The 24,005-nt window shown below is 40.5% G+C and overlaps 1 protein-coding gene across 19 annotated transcripts in view; it reads right to left on the bottom strand.

Moving 5' to 3' along the window:
• Window positions 1-24,005, bottom strand: part of NRXN3 (neurexin 3) — a 982,949-nt gene that overhangs the window by 652,065 nt on the left and 306,879 nt on the right. For all 19 annotated transcript variants that reach the window (XM_069017992.1, XM_069017994.1, XM_069017995.1 and 16 more), the window contains 2 exons: window positions 22,165-22,603; window positions 16,792-17,175 (listed from right to left, as the gene is read on the bottom strand). In XM_069017992.1, coding sequence (XP_068874093.1) covers window positions 16,792-17,175; window positions 22,165-22,603 — 823 coding nt within the window. The remainder of the gene's footprint in view (window positions 1-16,791; window positions 17,176-22,164; window positions 22,604-24,005) is intronic.

Genomic DNA, 24,005 nt, shown 5'->3' with positions numbered 1-24,005 from the left:
AGATTGCCAGTGTGAGAAGCTCCCAAGCTTCTACAGCTTTAAACGTTGCACTAAAACTTCCTGCACAACATACAAGGTTGCCAACACAGAGAATACAGGAAACTAAGTGAACAGTCACCTGCAAAACCTTTAGACAGAGCAGAGGATATCCTGTGAGCAATTTGATGTGTGGAGAGATCAAGGCATAGAATTGCAAGCAGTATAGAGTCTGGTAACGAAGAAGCTTCTGTTCAGTGGGAAGAGGGGGAAGTAAAAGCAATGCAATGAGGCAGAGCACCCAAGTGCCTCACAACACACTGCAGGCTGTATGACCACATACAGGGCTCTGTGGCATCTCAGTCTTGAAGCAGGTTTTAGAATCATATTTCTGTGGGCATGAAGCTCAAGGATGCAGCAAGATCAAGCCTGCACCCAACAGAGGGGACTGGCACATCCTCCTCCTGGCATGCACTACTGGCTACCTGAAGCCTGTCCCTGCTTCCCCCACCCACTGGCTGTCCTGAACACCATCCTTGAATAATGGCTGCTTCACACCCTAAGCACCTTACTTACAGATTTGGATTTTACTGGAAGGGCTGATGGGTCCCTAAGCACCACTGGAGTCAATGCTGGGGTTTGTCAGGATTTACTGTTTTATTCTTTAAAACCTAATTGATTTGCCAAAGATCAAACAAAGTCCATGACAGAGCAGGACTAAATGCAAGTGAACTAAATGTTAGACTGTGTTTTTGTTATTGTTTTTGGTGTTTATGCAGATGAACAATATTTGGGATGACAGCTTGTCAGTCAGATAAGCCTCTGTCCTCCATCTGCCACGAAGATGAACAGTTAGCAGCATACTTGCTGTTTCTGCTCATGCACTGGCTGGAGAGAATAAGCCTCACACTAGGCTCTCCTTGTCAGCAGCCTGGAAACAACACTCCTCCATGCTTCTCTTTCTCACATGAGTCTGTGAATATCTCTTCTAACTGAGATTTGAGCTTGGGATCTGAAGATCTTTTGGCAAAAGCTTTTCCCTATCGTGCATTTGACAAAACCGTCCTTAGCAACAGTCTTTTTTCATCTGATACTGTAACACATACCACATAATACTGTTTCTAATTTGCCTAAACATGAAGGTTGTTCCACAATTGTTTGAGATCTAGCAAAGAAGCTGAAGTATCAAAATGTTGTTATTTTTACACTATTAACTATTCTACCCTTCCGAATTCAGTCTGAGTTATAAAAAGTAATTACAATAAGAAGCAAACAAAACTTACTTTGGTAATCAGTGTCTTGCATGTCGTATAAATTTATTCACGTACTTGCTAATTAGGAAAACACATCCGGTCATTAACAGGATTTAGAAAGGAAAATAGGTCTTTTGAAGTTGGAAGACATTTCCAGGTTATGATTCTGAGGCATACATTTCACATATCCATACAAGCCAGAAGAAGAAGAGCTGGCTAGGTCATGGAGCTCCCCTCCTTCCTGTCCTCTTACAAAGCATATGTCATTGAACTGCAGAGCAGCCTGGCCTTGCTCTGCCATTTTAGCCATCCTAATTTCCATTAGAATAGATGGGATTTCCACCCTTTTCTCTGATCCCTACTACAGCAAAATAAAGCAAAAACAAACCAAGCTCATTCTTGTGATGGTATGATATTCACTGTTTTCCTTTCTTAGTTTAACCCAGTATTCCATAAGTGTCCTGTGAACTTCCTTAAACAATTCCCCTTCTTTGGGAAGGCAGTCCTCCCATCAGAGCTGATTCATCATCCTCTCCTCAGGTTGTCATTTCACCAAGCAATATGTACTGAACTCTTCTAATCTTTCTCCATAATTCCTCCCTTCAGCCTCCTGATTATATTTCAGCTTATTTTGCCAATTTCCTTCATATTGTTGGATTTCAGTCAAAGCTGCTCAACAGTGCTTTCTTTACACCTTTTATACTCGTATTTCTTGAATATACATGTCTACTTGTGTGACTAGGAATACTTCTAACTAACACAGGTGTAGCTGAGTACCCAATGGCACTTCATTAATACACAATTTAAGTGGTGAGGAGTTGATATTCAGGCTTTATTATCTTGGCAAAGGTCAATGGGTAAAACTGTTTAAGGCTCCTTTCTTGTGTGCTCTGTAAATCTCATATCACTATCGAGTTAAATACATCCAGCCAATCACTGACACACCATACAAAATTTGATCATTTGTTTAGTGCTATATAAAGGGCAAAGAATAATTTAACCTTTTCAATGCCAAAGAAACTAGAATTTGTTTTTCCCCCTGAGTGGCTCAAGTACTACAGCATTTTAGCTATAAAAGGTTGCTTGTGTACCTCAAAAAAATACAGCATTGTGTCTCAACAGCCACACAAGGATTGCATTAGCACTGCAGATGTAGAAAAGTGGCACAAGACAGAAAGTCATTGCTATTTTAAAATAAAATTTCTGACCTTTACAGATTTTTAATACACTTTGTGGGTCTAGGCAATGTTGTTCTTTTGGGGATATGAGCTCAAAATTATTAACACACAACACAAAGATCTGCCCCCCGTTTCCATACTGATGAAGAATAAAATACTCTGTGTCAAGTAGCAATAACAGGAAAATTAGTTAGATAACACAAAAATAAGTATCATTCATTAGGTTAGGATTTCTACTTGTTCTCATGGCAGGATGTCCACTGAGCTTAAGAAAAACTATGAAACAGAAGGTCAAATATTAGCAAAAAATACACATTTTGCTGGTCTTCAGCTTTTCTCATCCTAGAATCAGAAGCTCTTGGTGATTCATGAATTTTCCCACATTGCAACCCTTTTATGATTTTGGAAAGTCTGAAGTATCTGGCTTTTTGGGGGGATTTTTGCAGCTGGGGAAGATAAGGCACAGAAAAATGAACTTGCTTGCAGTTACATTAGCCAGAAACAGAATTTTAAGGCATGTCTATACTGTATACTTTTGTGAAGCACCAAATTAGTAATGTACCATATATGTCAAGGCTTGTTTTGTGAGAAGCCCTGATCAGACTTCCTCACCAGCCTGGCAGCAAGGCTGAATTGACGTGACACAACTCACCCACCGCTCATCTGCAGGTACTGCCACGGTAGCAGGCAGCAGATGCTCTTGTGAAGCAAACAGGGCTACACACAATGTAGCACAGGACATTCTGCACCCAGTACACTGCAGTACACCTTCTGAACAGCCTCTGTAGGGCAGCTTTCTGAGTAACAGCATTTGCTGTGCTTTTACCCTCCTCCAGAGAAATCACTGTCTTTTAGCTCTCACTGTCAGATAACACTTTCTTAATCTTTATTTGTTCCTTAAATTAAGGCTTATGCAACCTCAGTTTGCCTTATAAGTACATCTACTAAATTCCTCCATGTATTAGTCAGCTGGAGACCCCTGGATTCTGATCAGACACACAGGGAGTGATAGCTGAGTAAGCAATACTGGGTAAGAGAGAGGCTGACCTGTGGGGAGCTGTATGGTAATCAGTGTTTCATTACTGCATGCTAAAAGGCCAAAGTGATTCACGAGTGCTTTTCTGAGTGGGAAAACAGGAGAGGAAGAGAAGATGAAGGAACTTTGGTTCTGATATGAATTATCTCTATCCTATCACAATATAATAGTATTTATCTCTAGGAACTGCTAACCAAATATCCCAGGACTACATTACCATGTCTTCAGAGATCTGCAAGTATTATTTAGAGATATCACATAGCTTTTTCAAGGTGGAAAGAGTAGTTTAGTGCCCTAAGAGTCTACCAACTAAATTAGGTGATATCTTAGATTCAGACACTTAAATCCCAGTAAAGGAAGTCCTCTCAGAGTCAGGGTCTGTGGCTAATTGCTTTTGTTATCTAGAATCTTACTGTAGGTGCCTTAATAGTTCTATATCACAGTTTCCCAAAATATAAAATTATGATATCAATCTCCTTTTGCAAATACTCTGCATATGGGAAAAAATGGCATTTGTTTGTATCAATTTGCATCCTTATAAATAGCTTAATGTGGATTTATTTAGCATATTGTGATAGCCCAAAGACAGGTAAGAGATGTCAACAACTTCCTGGCTTTCTCCCAGCTATGACCTTGTCTGCTCATTTTAAGTTTGAAAGGTCCCCCAGGAGTCAACTGTATGCAAAGGTACAAAAATTCACCCAAGCCTCCATCTCTGGCTTCTACAGAGAGAGGGGTAATACTGTGAGATTTGGTAGGCCCCACAACACTATGGCAGAAAACAGCCTAAAGTCCATTGCCAACCCATGTTTCAGATGGGTTACAGTTTACTGCCAGAACAGAAGACATCTCATTTCCAAACACAAAGAGGCTTAATGCCAGGACCCCCACTCCTGGTTGTATCTGAATGTTCTTCCTTCCTGCCCTGAAGCTCCCCGTAGGTAGCCTTCACCAGGAAACTACTCAAGTGCGTAATCCAGAAGCAATGCTGAAGCAGGAAAAAACATAATACACAGTTACCTGCAGGGACACAAATGGTGCTGAATTACAGTTCTTGACATACACAATCTCTTCAGTGCCTAACAGGATACTGCCTTTCACGGGATCAACATGGGAAAAGAAAGTTAGGGATGCCACCCAGTCAAATAGGATTTTACTGGTCAACACTTTGACAGAGCACATAGATCAAGCATGTCTCCATAATCTGAGTGAAAGGTGTCTAGGAAAACCAACTCACAGCAAAAGGGACATGGCAGCAGTTTCAAAGCTGCTTCTCCTGGAAGATTTCCTGACTGAGCCTTGGCCGGTGGCACACACTAGGGTAGGAACTGTAGGCAACACACACACAGACTCACAAAGAAAGCTAAATGATCGGCATTTTAATTCTTACAGCTTCTAGAAAAAACAACAGCGTAAAAGAGAATAGATGTGCTCAGCAAACTGTCACCAGCCAGGAGGAAAAGACAAAAGAATAAAGAAATCACAGCAGTGTAAATCAGCTAGAGGAGAAATGGCTAAATGAGGATGCTGATTGCTAATCTACATCCTGTCACTCTGACTTTATAAGCAGGTGAGCTCAAGAGGCCATGTGTGCAAAAGCAGCCCCATAAAAGCACTGTTTTTCCCAATCTCATCTGTATTCACAGTGGCCAGGTTTTCACTTTATGGCTGCAATGTTCCTGTTTCTTCTGCAGGTCCATTAGCGCTGTGCACATTGCTCAGTCAATACCAATTCCAGCCTACACTTTTCTGCCTTTTTTATTTGGACACAAGTCCTTCTGTCTGCTGGATTCATTACTCTTTGACATGGCTATTTGTAGTCTCTCTTTATGTTTTGATTATTTTTTAAAGCAGCCCAAGTGCCTTTGACTTTAAATACAAAAATTAAAAGATAAGTGAAAACAGTGGGGCATTTAAAAATGTAATGATAAATCATTTCTGTTTCTCTTTACTTTAATCCTTTTTGTTTTCCATAATCGCTTTGCCCAAAAGGCTTGCAGCTTATAAAATGACCCCCACCCCCCAGAAAAAAAGATACCAGCCTTTTGTTTGACAAAGCTCTATTCATTCCTTTCCTTGTCACCTTTTCCCACATCCCAAGAAATCTTTCAGGACATCCTTTGCTCTTCTGCACCAGACAGGAAAGTGGCAGAAGGAATCTGGCAGGCTTAGGGGAATGGCGTACAAGCAATTGAACAAGATTCAGAACCATGATGTTGCCTCAGTAAAAGGGAGGGCAACAGACTGGGACAGTAGTCAATCTCCACCCTGCTGAATTCTAGACTATCTCCACCTCCTTCACCAAGGTGGTTAAAGGCAGCTCCTTCACACCACAGTGGTGCTTCCAGCATCAGACTGGGACTGGTGAAAAGTGAACTGCGAACTATTACCTGTGCCTTACTTTATCCACACCCTCAGATGGCCAATCCTATATTTTAACATCAAGAAAAGATGGAATTCTTAAAAACAGCTTTGAGAAAAGCACCTTCGATATAGGGCTAAATCATCCTCCAGTAACACATGACAGGGAGAGAAAGGCTAAAATTCAGCACTGGTCAGTCCTCCAAGGAGACAAAACAATTAAATGCAAATGCAGAAAAAAGGAAATTTGCACAAATTGGACACGAGAGCTGACAAGCAGAAATGGGGTAGCAGTGATTTGTGGGGTTTGCTTCAAAAAGCCAGATTGCAACAAGAGAATTTCACCGAAGATATGGTAATAAAATGGTGAAAACCTGGGTGTTTCTACGACTGGGCACTGAACTATTAGGCTTCCACCTCTAGGAATCAGAACCTGTACACTAAGATTAGATTAGTGTATGGACTCTAGATATTTTGAAATTTCTTAGTATGCCAAAAACCTTTCCTTTGACCTATTTTTTTCTCTTCGGTCACAAACATTCTAAACAGAAATAAAAAAAAAAAAAACAGAACTATAAAATAGTTTAGACAGCTTCTGTATTCTTGCTTCCTTCACACTATTTAGCAAGCACAGGCCTTTTGCCAATCACTTGTTGAGGGGGAGATCTTGTTCTCACATGGCAGATGATACATGCATCGCAAACTCCATTTTGTTCTGCTTTGTTCATTTTGTTCCAACCTTGCTCTGCTCCCTAGGCTGGGTACACTAAACTGCCTCATGGCTCTCTGTCTTCAACAGTTTCACACAAAAAGGAGAGGAAATCAGAGCTATTGAAGAAGAGCTCCTCCTTTCACCATTCTACTTCACAGCTCTGCCAAAGACCAGGCAAGTCAGAAAGACTGACCCATTTTCTAACCTCTAATGCAAATACTCCTCCAAGAGATGACTAAGGTATATAAAGGAGAAGTACTCTATATATTTCTCATTCTAAGTACAAGCCTAGGGCTCCCAGAGCTGTCAATATAACATGCTTTTCAACTGAGGGCTGAAGTGTCATTTTCCATTTTAATCATTTAATGAAAGGTAGTGGATAAAAAATCACTATTTAAAATACCATCTTTTTCCTTTCTCAGCAGTTTGAAATGGGGCCTGTGGGTATTGGGGCAGTCAGAGTTAATTAATTCCACATGACTCCGTTTAAATCCTAAACTCTGGTGCTTTGATACAACTTCCAACAGTAATCTCCTTCAACCTTCCCTGTCCTTTTGCTCCCTTTAGCGGTATCACAACATGAAGAATTACAATTCCTCCTTGTTCAGAAATGAAAAAATGCTGTGGATCACAAGAACACAAGATTATTGTGGTAGGTAACCCAAAGTGTCCAGACTGACCTCAAGAGGACCTTGCCATAACAGGCAGAACTTCAGAAGTCAAAAGCTGCGGGACATAAAAAATGGAAGCATCCTGAGACCGATAGCACTTATTATGAAGCTGCTTTTCTTGTACCTCCCCCCTGCTGCTGTGTCCCTTCAGCGGGAAGACTTTTGCCGTAATGTGATGGATATCTCCTAAGTTTTTTGTTCTATTCACCTACTCACCACTTATCATCATCACAAAGCAGGAAGTCACTCTGAAACTCATATTAAGATTTGATTTATCATGATACAGTTTCCCTCTTCCGCACCTTATCTCCCAATTTTAACCTCGTTGCTCTCTATTACCCAGTTAAAAAAAAAAAAAAAAGCTAGTAAGAAATAGAATAAAAATAAAAAATGATGAATATTATCTTTCCTTTACACATTCGCAGATGCTTTAGCAGTGACAGTGAGAAGGGTTTCCCTCTGGAGAGCCATACCTTGGAGTCTGGTACCTAGTTGCAGTGGATTTGCCAGGACCACCCTGTGGGCTGCTCTGTGTGATAACTGCATATGAGACAAGACAGACAAACCAAGCAGATTGGGATGAGTCAATATACACCACCAAATAAGATCTTTCCATGGTTGTGGTGATGGGCTGTGCTTTTGCATATCCTTTCCACATCACACAATAGCCTCATCCAATCAATCAAAGTGTCCAAGGGATGACTGCCTATCTCCACATACAGAAAGAGTCAATTAAGGGAGCATCATGAATGCCAAGTCTCTCCTCTCCCCCTGAGACAAATAGAGAAAAAGAAATGAGACAGAAAATGCACTGTGCCAGTGCCTGCCTTTCAGCTTGATGGCTTTGACTGGGCAAAGCAGGGAGATAGAGAAAGCTAATTTCACAGATAACATCTCCAAGTTCTAAATAGTAATTTTAAATATTGGAAATAATTTTTCATGACAAATGAATCTACTTCATCCTGGCTTCTTCCATCAAGATATTCCCTTTAAGTGTAAGGACAATTGGCAGTTTCAGCAGAAACACAAACTTCTCTGATTGGAGGGTATGGAAAGGAAGTGGGGTATGAAGCCACAGGGACTGAGAGCAACCACTGAGCTATAAGAGACTCAAAAATACTACTTAGTCAGAAGCAATTCTTGAACCCAGTATCATCAGCTTGCTCTCCTGGAGATGGCTGAACACTGCCTGCCATGGGAAGTGGTGAATTAATTCCTTGTTTTGCTTTGCTTGTATGTGTGGCTTTTGCTTCTCCTATTAAACTGTCTTTATCTCAAGCCACGAGTTATCTCACTTTTAGCCTTCTGATTGTCTCCCTGATGCCACTGGTGGAGGAGTGAGTGAGTGGCTGCTTGGGGCTTGGTTGCTGGCTGGGGTCAAACCACGACACTGTGATATTCAGGCAAAACTGACCTGCTGTGACAAGATGTCCTTCAATCTGAGAGTTATCTGAACAACATTTTGTGCTGTGACTTATAGATGGGGTGTATTTTGTGGCTTACATTAAGGAGAAACCATTGTTCTGAACTGTCATTTATAAACCAGGAGATAAACAAAAAACATCACTATCATATTGGTCCTGTAGAAGAGGCCTATACTAATAAAAGTATCAGGTTCTAAAAGCACTAATCAAATGCTCTTACCTACCCATCAACATATTTTTTGTTGTTCTAGTGTTCCTTGCAGGAGTTGACAGCACACAAAATCATACTGTTTTGTGTAACCGTGTTTCTTGAACTGGGGGGATCTTATGAAAGCTACACTCAGCAATAAACAGCCAGAAATACAGAAGTTTAGAGAAAAATAGCAGAAATTATTATCTTCTTCTGTGCCATCAACTAACATATTCAGATGAGATAAGAGCACCTGGAGTACCAACAAATTCACATGCAGCAAGGAAGTCAGGAGTGGTCTTAAATATCAAAAGCATATGATGATGGAATCAGGATGAAGAAACCGGAGGAACACATGGATAAAAAAAAATCATGCCCATAACATTATACGATATAGGAGAGACAATCAGTTGGTTTTTATACAGTCTCAGATTTTCCAGCTGCTCGGCAGATGCTGTTGGAGATTGTCACATCAATGAGACTCTTCGAAGTTAAAGTTCAACAGCATAAAAACCATGATGTATTTTTTTCCCAAGCAGATGTAATCACCCCGACTGCAGAATTAACTGCATGCTCTTCTGTACTGAGGATATCACAAAGGCATTACAGTGCAACAAATGCAGTTACTTGTCCTGGAAAACACAAATATTCAGAGTGGCTTTTGACTGAATATATATATATATCTGTGGACAAAAAAGTTCTAATAAGCAGTAAGGATCACAACATAAATCCACAAAAGTGAAAGACTTTTAAATTGTTCCTTAATATTGTTTCACTTCCCTTACAAGCCCAGTTTGGCTTCACTGTCCTTACTGGAGGTAGCACATCATCTAATGAGCATCTTGGGAATTATCTGAATGTTAGAACAGAAGTTACTCCATAGAAGGTAAGGAAATAATTATGAGATGGAGGATACATAAAAGTCTAATAAGTATAATAATCCAGCACTTATGCAACAAACAGTAGCCTTCTGCTCTGACTGTCAGTCTTCAAGAAGAGATACAAGGGAGCGAATCACATAAAGCCCAGACCTGTGTTTCTTGAGAAGAACTGTGAACAGCATCTTCCACAGTAGTAGCTGCCTGGGCCAGCCACAAATGGATCAGCCACAAGTGTTACGAATGGATTGATGGCAAGTGAGAAAATTAACTTCTCACACAAATGCCCTCAGCAAAGTTAACATTCTTCAGATCATGTTTAATGGAGATTTTACCATAAAATTAGTGAGACACAACTCGAAATGGGTGTGAAGGGATTGTATGAAATGTTTTGCTAAATTCAGATGGAATATTTTTTTCTGCAGTTTGGAGACAGTTTGGGAAATTGTACAATAGGAACCGATCTGGTACTAGTAAGTCAGTGAATAGATGAGGTCTAGAACAGACCTATTTTCTAACATCTTACTTTAGATCATGAAATCATAAGAATTATTCTGACGTTTTGACTTTCTTAAGTCTTTGACTGTTCAAGACCTAGCAAGGATTAAAAGAATTCAAAACATTGCAGCAAAGACTTTTCTCCTAATGTGTCCATCACTCCTGGGAACCATCACTCCTGTAAGAAAATCTATTCTCAGCAGTTATCTAGCATTTCATTGCATACTCAGAAGGTCTGGACAGTCCAAAAAGCATCAACACTTTTCAGTAGCTTTAAACAAACCTTCAAAGATGTGATTATCATCAAGCATCTTCACTAAAAATTAAAAAGAAATCTACGCTGCTACCTGTGCTTGAGACAGAAAAGTATGCAGCACTTATCCTGTGTAGTAAATGGTTTTGTAGCATTTCTTATTACCAGTGATTTTTCAATATCTCTCTTTATTGCATACATAATGGGAAGAGGTGTATTGTCATTAAACTGTTCTTAGTGAACAGCGCTGCAAAGGTACTTGGCAGATAATAAAGTGTGCAGCCCTATGACCAACATCATCATTGTTAACAGCAGATGTGTTACTGCTCACAGTGTACCACAAAATACAGAAAAACCTGGCTGGCTCAGGGTGTTAGCTGTCCATCTGTGAGCACACCCAAACAGGAACAACCATGGTTCCAGCCCTAGGGACAAGAACCAGAGTGGGATATTTCTGTCTTTCTGCAATAAACACTGGATGCAGCACAGCAAAGAAAATCGCTGGAACAAGTCTTTTCTTTTTTTCCCTTTACTTAGAAAGGACTCAGGCTGTGTCCAGCTCTGAGCAATTAACTCCTGAGGTTTAAAATCTAAATCTCAGTGTCTTTTATTTCAGTTCTAAATAATCAGGAGTCCCATACCAACCTGCCTTTTTCAATACTATATACCTCTGAAAAAAAAATCCAAGCAAACTGCAGTCAAATCATTTAAGTAGGAGCAAATATTAAAAAGTGAGTGATCAACATTTGATTCTCATTGGCCTAAAATTATCTGATTTTCAGTTGTCTTTTGCTTTGTGTCCTTCCTAGGCTCTTGTCCTCTCCAGTTGCTCTCACAGTGCTCTTCAGTAGAAGGAAAGGGTGCATAGAGTTTTTGAGATCCACCAAACAGACCTCATGCATCTTTTTGAGCCCAAGGCATTTTCACTGCAGCTACAGAAAGTAGCTAATTTGAATACAACACACATTCCCCTACCCCTGCTTAGTTAAGGCCAGGGCTTTGGGGTCCTTTTCAGGGTTCTGAGGAGGTACTTTGTAATCACAGCAAAGTAGAACATTATCCTCTGCGAGCCAAATACCAGCTCCTACCTCTAACATTTTAAGTGCAATTAACAGGGGGTTGCAATGACCTGATGCAACCAATGTCAAATACCAGCAAATTACAAGGCAAAGGGTAAAGAAGACATTACGTATTTAAAAAAACCCACCAAAGATCCTTCACAACTGCTGCACTCACCCACACTTCCCACGCTCCTGCATGTCTGCAACAGCCCTCCAGACCTTGCTGACAAGACTTGCAACTCACCCTAATTTCTCCTAGGTTAATTTTGGAAAGACAGCTCATATGCAACAGGAGGAAGCATGGCACCCATCACATTGGAGGAATCTTTTTGTCAATTATCTCAAAGCTTGCTCTGCATCTGATAATCAGAAAGCATTTGGGAAGCATTCACATGGGATTTCAGATATTTTAGGTCCTTTATTTCAAACTGACCAGCAGAAGAGCAGACCTGTTGAAACAAGGTACTTCAGAAGAGAGAGGCAGCACTGCAGACACTGTTCTGTGGTACTCTCTGTTCCAGTTTGGCCAAATTTAGAAATACATCCTCTGAGAGAAGGCACAACCACCCCTCCCCCACCAGGTTCGGGAAAAATTAATTTTCCTCGAAGGAAAGTGAAGGAGATAAAACTATTTATTTAACAAACACACAGGAAAAGGAAAATAATGCTAAATAATAAAATCTTTCACTGTGGAGAAAAAAACTGGGAAAGTGTTAGAGTCCTCCCTTTGGTCTCCTCGGAGCTGGGGCTTGGCCCACGGCCAGGCCCTCTGTGCCCGGTGGAAAGTCCTCCTGATGTGCTCTGAGGTTGAAGCAGTCCAGTAGAAAAGGGAGAAAATCTGAAATTCCAGGGAAGGAAAAAAAGTTCAACTCTCAGTCTCTCTCCGGAGGAAAAGAAACTGAAACTGGCCAAAAGCTGATCAGGGAGCAGCAAGCCGGGTGCTTCCTCCCTCCCCTGCCGCAGCTGGGAAAAAAAAGTCACTATCTCTGTGTGACCTTGGACAAGCTGCAAACTGCTTTGAAAAAGTTTTGCTCAGTTTTTCCTTCCCCCTCTCAGGCTCAGTTTAGAAGCATAGAAAGGCACAAAGTTAATTTCTGGGCATAGGGCAGCGATATGGTATACACATCATAAAGTCACCCCAAAACACTCTACTCTTTCTAAAACCCTAGGATGCAAGAATGATTCAGTACTACTAACAAGTAGTACCAAGGGTTTTTGGGTTGTTTTTTTTTTCCCCCAATACCCAGCACACCACAACTCAAAACCAGCAAACTCAGTAAAAAGTCTCAGTACACACTTGCAATTACAACTTTCATCGTAAATCCACTTCACTGTGCCGGCAACTCAGTAAGAGCTATCCAAAACTAAATTCAGTTTAGGAGTCTTTCTGGCATGATTAAATCTTTCTCTTCATCATATTTAACAGGAGTGCAAGAGAGCTCAGGGAGCAGGGGGAGGTGAGATCATTACCACATTGGCATCACTCACAGGAGGAATTGTGTCCTGGCTATTAGCTTCTTCTCTATTTCTTTCCTTTCTTTACTATATTTGCAACAAAGTCACACTGAGTTTGACTACTTAGTAGAGAACCATTATGGAAAGATGACAGAAGATGAGAAGCAAGGATTTAAGATGTAACAGTGTGTTACCTCGTCATCACACTCTCTGGTGGAAGGTGTGAAATGGGGCCCTTATCAAGCTAATTGCCAGCATTTGTTGCTCCCTTTGCTTAGCCTCACAGCCTGGCACTGAGCACTTATGGCCCACAAAAGCACAATATGGTCTTTTCCCTGTCTCGCCCGTCTCTTCTATGAAATTTCAATGACCCAAGGAGAAACTACATTACTATTAGAAACTATGACACTTTAAGACTGCTAACACCTTTGTCTGCTTACATCACTGCCAATACTGAAATGATTATTAGATACTGGAATTTTAAGAATGAATTTGAGGCCTTAGCAGCAGTTCTCTGTTCTGTGCCCTGTCAAACTCCAGTTCCAGCAAGGTTTCTCTATCTCCACAGAAGTCCTGTCTGAGCAGAACACTGTAACCAAAGTCTACGTTGCATCCAGTGTAACTGGCTGAATATACAGAGATGTTACTTCACTGACAAGACAAACTCCCACAGGCTTTCGATAGAAGTGACATACTGAATACTGTGTATTTGTATTGTTTCACCATGGATAAAAGGAACCCAAGCTTCTTTTCTAACTGACATAAACAATTTCCTTTTTAGTCACTTTTAAATATATTATGTCCTTCATATGGAAAAGATAAAATTTATGAGAAATACAGCATTATAAATCTAAAAATACTATACCTGGAAGGTGTGAGACAGACTTTATCATCAACAACAAATTAATCATCTGCTTCTCTTCCTAGAGTTGTACCTAGGTCCTTCCTATTTTTAGTTCTCTAACTAATTGTTAAGTATGTGTGCTTTGTGACAAAGAGTGATTTTCCTGATAGTCACCAAGCACAGGAGATTCTTTATGCTAGCATAAAGGGCTACTCTGCCCTGCCCCTTAACCCTTTATCATACATCTTGGGCTGCAGGAGTTACACTCCTCTTTCAGCAGGAGAGAAGTGTAAGAACAGAATAAAGTGAGAGGTGGCAGACTGGAAAAGTGGGTCAGTAGCTGTCCCATATTAGAAGATGTAGCCTACTCCTTCTTCATTCCTCTCCTTATGCACTAGCCTGGCTGCCCCCGGGTCCTGTAGCAGCTCATCAGTCACTACACAGCAGTGCCACTGTGGTATGGCCACATCTCTCACTTTGATTCCCTTCCCAGTCTTCATCTCAACCTTTCTCCTTCCAACAGTATTAGGATCACAGACCAGATGCAATCAGGACTTGCAATAATCATTGGGTGTCAGACCAGGAGAATGAAGAATATCACTGGTAGCCTGCAATGCTTTTGTTCATGGAGGCAAAATCAGTGGGCACTAATGCAGTTCTCTGACACTTATCAGAGCAGTATGAGGCTGCTATGTAAGACCACATAAATGTTCTGGAGTCAAATGCACTTCAATTTGTATAACTTTTTTCAGGTATCCAGTCTCAAATATTTGTTCCCTGTAAGCTGCTTCTCACATTGCCAAGAAATGTCAGGCATTATAGCCATGTTTTGCCTGACACTGGGACTAAATCAGCAATGGGTCTGTGGTTTCTAATTACAGACAAAATTAGTTTCTCAGGATTAGGACATTTGCATACATCTTTTATGCTGTCCTGAACTGTTTCATCACAGTTTTGTTAACCTTAAATACACTCTGATTCTAAAATATATTTTTTATGACCTCAAGTTCCCATGCTAGACATTAATTCATAAATATATCTTCCTAATTCAGACTGATGCCCATCAGAGCACAGCCAGGTTATGAATCTCAGGCCTGACTTGATATTCATTTCTCCCAAATTAAAATGCTTACATGCCTTTAACCTACTGATTCTTTTCACTGACAGTAAAAGTAGCAAAAGCTAACACCACAGATACATAAAGGTACATGACATGAACCCTGTTCTTTATGTCACTGTTAGCTTTGGATTCTCTTCTGAGAGCCAGGTCCAGGAGATGGACATGAGACAGACTCCAAAAAGCCCTGAATCACAGAGCTGGTCACTCCTAATACTAAATAAAGACCAAGGGCAAACACACATGCAATTCTGTGGGGGAACAATGCATTTATGGTAGCGCTTCCTTTTACCATGTTTGTATAAAACCTAATCCACACAACAACTGGCCAAAACAATTCCCAAGGGTATAGCTGAGAAAATCTCTACCTGATGTTTTCCAGAATTTTCAAATCCCTTGTAGTCAAAAGAGAGAACGCTGAGCTGACATTGGCACAGCTGATGCCCATGAATCTTACATTTTCACCCATGTTCCCCCAGCACGGATGGCAGTGTTGATGCTTCAGTTGTTTTAAGGCCCACTGGCAATTAACTACTATTGCTGCTTAGGGCAGCAGGCAATGAATTACTGGCTGTGAGCAGCTTTATGAACAATCACAGATCTCGTGCTGTAAAATCTAAAAATCCCATCCATATAGGAAGAATTTTGGTCATTAACAAAAACTTTCTTCAAAGAGGAAAATCCTCTTCAGAGGGAATGAATTATAAATCTCAATTCTACCTAATATTTTATGCATTGTACCTAAATTTCATGTTCTTCCTCATAAGTGGCATGTTACTATAATTAATAGTAAAAAATACATAAGGGACACTAAATGGGAAAGGAGCTGCTCAAATATCTCTAGCAGAAGATCAAAAATATCTGAATTTCCAATTCTAAGACACATGCTATAACCATGGTGCCAAGTGAGGTGATATAAAGAAGGGACTGAAAGCCCTAAGACTCTGTTAATGGTTTACAGTTAATTCTTGGGTGTACTGGGAATGCAGTTTAGCCCAAATGCAGTGCTAATGGCCATATATTACCAGAAAGACTGGTTTAAATATAAGAAAACATCCTTTAGGGAGGTGGGGGATTTTGTAACTGATCTTAGCCCTATCTTTTTCTGTAAAACCACTCACCTACCTCGTTCTGATGGTGGCATCAGCACAATAAGGATAACAACAATTAATAGGAACCACCTATGTTCTTTATATAGTTCAAATATCTTCTATTAGTAAATTCCTTTCCATGTGATCTATAACACATAGAAAATTTCCCTGCCTACACCAGCATCACTTGGGCTTCATATCTCCAATCATATGTCTTTAAATCACAATTCTGGATGAGTACAATTAAGATAAAAAGAATCTCCCATTAATCTCCTACAGATTTGCCTTATCAGAGGTGAACTTGGAGACATGCTGCTTTTAACACTGTCCCTTTAGCTGGCTTTACTCATAAACAGTCATCAAGGAAATTCTACTACACAAAAAAAAGGAAGCCTAGATAGAACTGGGATTCATTGTCCGTCCCATGCAAGAAAAATCTCCATAACTAAAGCTCACACTTGGTACAGTCTCCAGCAATTTGTTTGAGACTTCTCACATGCAGCTGCATTTTCTGCCTCAGGAGACAAACCATACTTAGTCAAAGAAACTCTGAAACCCAAAGAGAAGATCTTCAGAGGGCTTAGGGAGTGAAGTGGCCAAGTAAACTCATGAAATGAGGGTGGAAAAGACTGGAAGGAAACAGAGAAGAAAGTTCTCCCGGTGTGGGGACTGGAACTTAGCATTGGGAAGACCAACAAAGGCAGGTGAGAGTCTTGTGGGAACACTGGATTTTGTTCTTTTTCTCAAGCACACTTTCAGCTTCGTGTAACTGAAGTCAGAAAACACAGCTTACCTCGCTCACACGTTCTACCCCAGTAGCCGGTGCCGGTGCAGTCACAAATGAAGCGGTTCCAGCCGTCCTTGCAGACTGCATTGTTCTTACACGGGTAGCTGTCGCACTGCTTGGTGCTGAGGCGGGAGCAGGAGGACTTGACTCCTGCGGCGTTCTGTGCCTCTGCCAGCTGCCGGATGTTCTTGCTTCGCCCATCAATGAACAAGTCTCGGATACAGCCGACATAGCCATAGTTCAGCATTGCTGTCCAGAGCTCTGTGGGAAGGATGAGTCCTGCCCGGTTCTCTGGCAGCCCACCAAGGTACATGTCACCTTCCAGATCCAGGATCTCACTCTCCCCACTAGCAGTGAATGGGGTGCGTCGGCTGTTCACTGATATAGTACCTAAATGAGGAAGATAAGGAGACATCAACACTTTCAACTACAAACTCAGTTTAGTTCATTTTTTTCCAATAACTGAGTGAGTTTAAGGTTCAGCACAGGAGAGTGAAGATTCTTCCCTATCCAAATGGAATTCTAACACTGTCTCTCACACAGATCCCTCTCCTCCTGAACCACAGGTCCTAAATACTTCCATGCAGTGATTGATCATCATGTGTCTGTATCGCAAATTGCATTATAAAGTCAGAAGCATAACAATTCAATGGCTAAATCATAACATGTTAAATCTGAGCATTATTCAATGGTATTCATCCAGCAAAGCAAAAACTTATTGAGAACACACAGGAGTTTGATGGCATAAGGACTAGAGAGTAAAAAGAAAAGCAAAAGCATTTTAATTCCCACTATATAGCTCTTTCAGAAAACACTTCATCAGTACCTCCAGACCTGGACCTGGATGAGGGACCAACATAGACATGTTTTTAGGTGACATGGAGAGAATGGTTGATGCATTGGAGGGAGCACTGGGTTACCATTTAGAGAAACCTTAACAAGGTGGAGCAAAGGACTGATAGCAATGTTTGATGCAAATTAAAACTAATAAATACAAAGTCCTACACTTGGGTCAGAAAAGCCTCACACATAAGTACAGGCTAGCAACCAGCTGGCTAAGGAGCAACTCTGCAGAAAAGGACCTGGAGATATGGCAGACAAGTAGGGGCAAGAGACACAAGCTGCAGTAAGGTGTCCTGGTTCCAGCCAGAACAGAGTTAATTCTCTACAGTAGCTGGGAGGGACATGGCTAGGGGAAGCAAGTGAGCAATGTGATTTGGACAGTCTCAATGGGACCACTGAATTGGAGAGTACCATTCCTAAGCCACAATATAAGGGAATCTCCAACTCCATAGAAAAGGACATTTTTCACCACAAAAGTGGCCAGACATGGGAACAGAAACCTCAGAGGGGCCTACCGGACTGAAGGCATTCAAAGCGCAACTGCACACGACCTGGAAGAAAGCCTAGATTGAACTAGAAATCTTCAGAAGTTTGTCCCAAAGTAAAATATTGTACAGTTTTACACAGAAAGTTTTCTAATTTCCATTTTATACAGGAAAATTGAGGGTGAGAGAGACAAACTTATCTCTGAAGAACAGTTATTATTAAAACTGTGGTAGCTTCCATATGCTCTAAATAAAATATGGGCATACTGCACTGAGGCCATTCACATATATTTCAAGAAATTGTCCCAGCACATAAAATAATCAGAACATATAATACAGAAATATAATCAGAATATTTAAAACAGGAACAGAAAAGCAAAGTGACTTGTTTAAGGTCAGACAGTGCATCCAAAGAAAAACAGAGAACATAATGCACATCTCTCACATTCCAGAGCACTGTACTCTTCTGAAGAGCATTCAGCAGTTTCTGTGATGGGGACATCTGCCCACTAGACACTCATCTAAAAATCAGCAATTCACTCTCCCTAGCATCATCACATCCAATTGCCTTGTCATTAAAACAGTCTGTCTTCGGAGACACTATCCAAGCTTTAAGATTAATTCCACATCATTGCATTTTTATCAGACACCCCTACAATAAGGAAGGAGAGCTGATAGAGTTAACTTTAGCTATTGTCTCTGTGAGAAAGTACAGTCATGTACACACACTTTTTCTTCAGTTGTAAGAGGTGTCTTCTTAGAAAACTGCATGTATGATACAGACACAAGGTATTCCATGTGTGTGATGTTCAGTAATAATTAAGGAATAATGTCAGAGGCAGCAGAGTGTCAGAAGCAACAGAGGCAACAAATTAGAGACTCAAAGAAAACCACAGTTATTTGATGAATCATTTTGTATAAACAAGCTGGAGCACCACAGGCATTTTCTCTTTTATAAAATAGAGAAAGAGAAGATGTGACAATACACATACTGTCACACAGGCAGCATGTCACAGAGCCACGGGAACACAGCTCCCCTTCCAGCATCTCCACTGCTACTTCTCAAAAGCAGCCTGTAGAGTACATACTACTCTAAAGCTTAGAACCAAAACACTGGAGGGCTGAGCTCTAGACAGCTGCTACTGCAGAGAGAACAAACATGTGCAAATGCCACAAAGGTATAGAAACCCCCTAAAAGACAAGAAATATTGGATACCATGATGTGTAAAACCTGGAGAAAGACAGTGAGATGATGAACAGAAATAGGCTAGACAGTAACCTAAACATTCTGAGTGTTTTGTACCCTGCAATAATTCCTGTAAGGAGATTGCACTAGTTTGGATAAACAGCACTTTTAAGACCAAGCTGCTGAGATGGAGAAATTCTGTATCGATCCTAGAAAGGAGCACTCACATAAGCTGACATCCTTTTTTTTTAATTTTTTCCCTCCAAATCCCATGTTTGCCACTCTGCTTAGATTAGATCCAAGCCCATCTTGAGAAATCAGAAGCGTCTAAGCATCTCCTCTGCAGTGCCTTAGGTACTTTGTGCTGGACTAAAGAACAAACAGACCAAAACACCCCAGCCACTGAGGGCAGAACTGGCACACCAAACAGTGCACTGATACAACTGTAAACCAAACCTTTCCGTAAGATTTTCAGTGTCTGATCAGGTGGGAAGTCATGCATGTTTTGTAGCTGATGACCAGATGAAAACATTGTCCTATGTAACATGCTCACTGTTACCTGGCTAGAAACTGTGACAGGTTTTGTGAACACTTGGTGGGAGCTTTCCCCACGGACAGAAGGGTTACAGGACGTTAGGTGTCCATGTCCATGCTGCCAGCTTCTGCCAGAGTAGAAGGACAAAAACAGGTTTTGTTGCTCTGGTGGCCAACACAGATCAAAGCATACACAAGGCCTAAGGGGACTAGAGATGCCACAGGTTATCTGAGCATGACTGCCAAGCTTCCCTGCCTTAGTGCACTGCAACAGTGAATATTTGAATTTTTAAGCTATTTTACTAAGATCAGCAGAATCTGAAGTTTCGGACTGTTAGAAAATGGGAAAAAAGAAGGGGAGATATGACACCTAATATAGGCCTTGCTGCTTTAGTAAGAAGAATCAGAACTTCTAGGTCACTAGCTCATTAAACTCAAATAGCTGTTTTTAGCCTCCATTAAGTAAATTAATTATTTCAGTTTCTAAATTATAGTCATCCATATTGGGGGGAAAAAAAAATCTTCAAGGTGTAACCATTCTCCAATCCACACGTGGAAGAAAAGCCAAGGACTAAACAAGAAGAGATCTTGAATTCCTTTCTCACACCTATCCAAAGTGTCACTGGATAAGAGTGACTGATGCTTGCTAAAGGTACGATGGGAACAAATCAATGCCAATATCCTGGTTTTCTCAGGACACAAGACATCAGTCATTAGGATCATTAACCAAGTATTCATTGTGAGCAGAGAATACACTTAAATTAAAAAAAAAGAAAAGACATCACACAAACATGTTCTTTCTTGTTGAGAAAACTGTTTCTAATTCAAAATCTGTTACCTCTAATCAGTGTCCAGAACACCACAAACCTCCCTGCCAAGCGACAAACAAGTCAGTCCCACAGTGTCATCCATCAAGTAGCAATGCCGTCTGCCACACCCTGTTGTGAATGTGTCCGAATGAACACGTGTCCGTCCTAGTAGGGTTTTGCAAACATTCTTTGCATAGAGCCTAGTGTCATTTCTGTCTCTCCTAAGCTGCTTCTTCAGGGATGAGACAGCACCCAAGTGAGCAGGCAAAACTGAAGTCAGTACGAAACACAACTAATTGAGTTTATCCCAGGAAGTTAATTAAATTTTAGCAATTTGAAAGAAATCAAAGCTCCATTTATTTATTTATGTCTTCCTTTGTAAAATGCTCCTATCGATGTCTTTAGGAGATAGCAATATAACCACACATATTAAGTCCAAGCAGAGCACCATGCCAAATACAAAGAAACTACTCACATCATCAAAGGAAAAAATAGCTTCAGGCAAAGACCTATTCAAACAGCTAGGCTTTGCATGGTATCTCAAAGTCAGCTCTTCTAAAAACTCAGGGGAAGCAAATTCTAGCACTGCTTTCTCTATATTGATGGTATTCAGCAACTGGAAACATAAAAGTAGGGACCTAAAACTATCATCTGGAGATCACCAGACAAATCTCAAATCCACTTGCAAATGCAAGCAAAATTCCTTTTGAAGTGAAGGCTTTGAGATCCCAGTGGTTCAGATAAAATTGAAGTACAATTGCTATTCTCTAGATGAAGTTACAGTATTTGAGCATTTTTTTTTTCCCCCACAATTTCAGAGTACATCATGAGTAGGTTAGCTTGATATTCAGCACTGGAAACAATAAAAATATCTCTTGGCAATTGCATGGTAGTTGTATTTTTAGAAATAAACTAAAACCCATATTCAAAAATGAGAAACTGCAAAGAAAGGAAAGAAACATCCACTGAACGCTGACTCAGATTTTAAGACTATAATCTGTCATCCAAGAGAGTAAAGAAAGCTAATCAAAACTACAGAATACTAAAGGACACAGAACGGGATGAAAATGTTGATTTGTTGCCATAATTTTGTTATTGGTTGTGCCCATTACTCTTATTTTTCTCACTACAACATCCCAAATGCAGAAACCCAAAGTAGATCAGTAAGAATTTCTCAAACTGAGAACAATGGTCCTGAAGGACCTTAAACCTTACCATGGCCTACAAAGAAGTCATCACTGTAACTATGCATGCAATTGCAAAGATAGGCCCAGAATATCTGAGGATTGTGAATAAAACATTAATAAACTGTGATGTGCTATCCAATGTTCACACTAAACATTTAATGAAAACTTTGCCATTCACATCTTTGCTTTGCTGGATAAACACAACTAGAGTAACACTAAGCTTTCTAAAGGAGGTGACTGATATCTAACAGGTTTTGAATGTTCTGAGAATTAATACATAGCCCTAGGTCTATATCTGAAATATGAATTTATTTAAGAAAAAGTTATAACTCCACCTGATCTTCCATCTCGTTGAATATCCACATGATACCACTCTCCATCATTGGCTTTCTTCTGGGTGGCCTTGACTTTAATGGTCCCAGAGCCCATGTCCAGCAGCAAGTAGAGGTTTCCATCTAGAAGCTCAACTGCAAAGAAATCTACCTTTGTATTTTTCTGGCTTCTGGTATCTTTCCTCTCCTGAGGCTTGCCATGGGTGAAAAGGATCAGTCCATTGGGTTCAGTGGTTCGGAAATCAAATGAGATGGAGCCCATCCTTTTGGTATTCCATTTAGGCAGGCTAATATAGGCCTCAGGTGTCTCAAAGCTGATGGGATCCAGTGTAGCCACATTTTCACATATGAATTTCACTTCACCATAGATCTTCATCTTAGTATCACCAATCCGTGCCAAGCGAGACAGCTCCAGACGAATGTCGTTATTCTTATAAACAACCTGCCAGACACAAGGAAAAGTATCATACATCAATCCTGCATACAATACAAATACCCCAATTACTTTCAGCCATGGGAGATAAACTTTTCCCAAAAGGCAGTGGGGAGAAGAAAGGAGACAGCGCAAGAGTCTGACATCATGACAGAGGGGGTGAGTTGAACCAGGAGAGTGTATAGAAATCACAGCAATGGGTACTTTGCAATGGCTATAGATCAGATAAGCAGTCAGAAGAGAATATTTAACTGAAGGGCAGTGAGAACAATTAACTCTACCACAGGCCCACTCGGCTGTAAAAGCTTCTGTACATAAAATCCAGTGTGTGTCTGGTATCGTGCTGTTATATTTGCATAAATCCCATACAAAATACATAACAAAGTGTAACCTCCATGTCCATCTCTACTAGCCACAGCAGGGAACGTGGTACCACCACTGTCATTTCTCTATTATTCCTATAAGCCTACTTAGCTACTAGGAGAGAGATGCAAAAGAATTTCAGCAAGTTGCTGTGAACTGCTAGTGATTACCCTGTGGCTCTTAAAGAAAAAAATAACAAAGACTTAAAATTTCTCTGACCGAGAACTCTTAGATCACTATTGACACAAACTTGCCGTGGAGATATCTCTATAGCTTATCCTTGCTTCAAGAAACCTACAATTTCTGTGCTAACAAATAAAAACCTGTACATTTTCAGTTCCTGAACTCTCACTTTTCCTGGTTAAGGACCACAACTCTGGGCTCTGTTGTTGCTACATGTATTGAAATTAGCCAAGAGAAGAGTGTCAAGCAGGCAAGCACTCCTGAGCATACTCAGGAGCCCAGACCTACTCTTCTCTTTCTCTCAGGTACACAATTAATTTCTGGAAAGCAGACTCTTCTCTGCCCATGCCGTTCTCATAGAGGCAGGAACTGGAGAAGGCACAAAACTGAAATACATGTAAACTGTACTTCCTCTCAGTCACCTTCCATGCCTGCTAAATGCAGAGCTAGAACACACAGCAAGCAAAACCACTTCTGCAACTAGCACAATTTTTATTGAATTCTTGTTCAGTGATACTACTGAAGACTCTGATTTCTTCTAAGGAGTCATTATTCTAAAATACTTTATGTCTGTGTCATATAGCATACACATACACACATTTGATTTCTGCTTTCAAAATCCTATCAGCGTGAGTTGTCAGCAATTTGTTACAAAAATAGAAGGGAATTGAGATATGCATTGCAACTTGTACAATTAGGACAGGAAAGTCAGAGAAATGCCTATGTGGTAAATATTAAAAGGCAAACAAGGGAAAGAATGATGCTTATAAATTAGGTGATTTCAGGATGAAAAAATAAATGAAATCGCAATTCAGTACATTCGTAGCTAGCAAAAATTTTCCAGCTTTCTCTAAGCATTAAAGGA

Source organism: Aphelocoma coerulescens, chromosome 5 (assembly GCF_041296385.1).
Source record: "Aphelocoma coerulescens isolate FSJ_1873_10779 chromosome 5, UR_Acoe_1.0, whole genome shotgun sequence".
Classification (NCBI taxonomy): Eukaryota; Metazoa; Chordata; class Aves; order Passeriformes; family Corvidae; genus Aphelocoma; species Aphelocoma coerulescens.
Note: the sequence above shows the minus strand (reverse complement) of the source record. Positions and strands in the feature narration are given on the sequence as shown.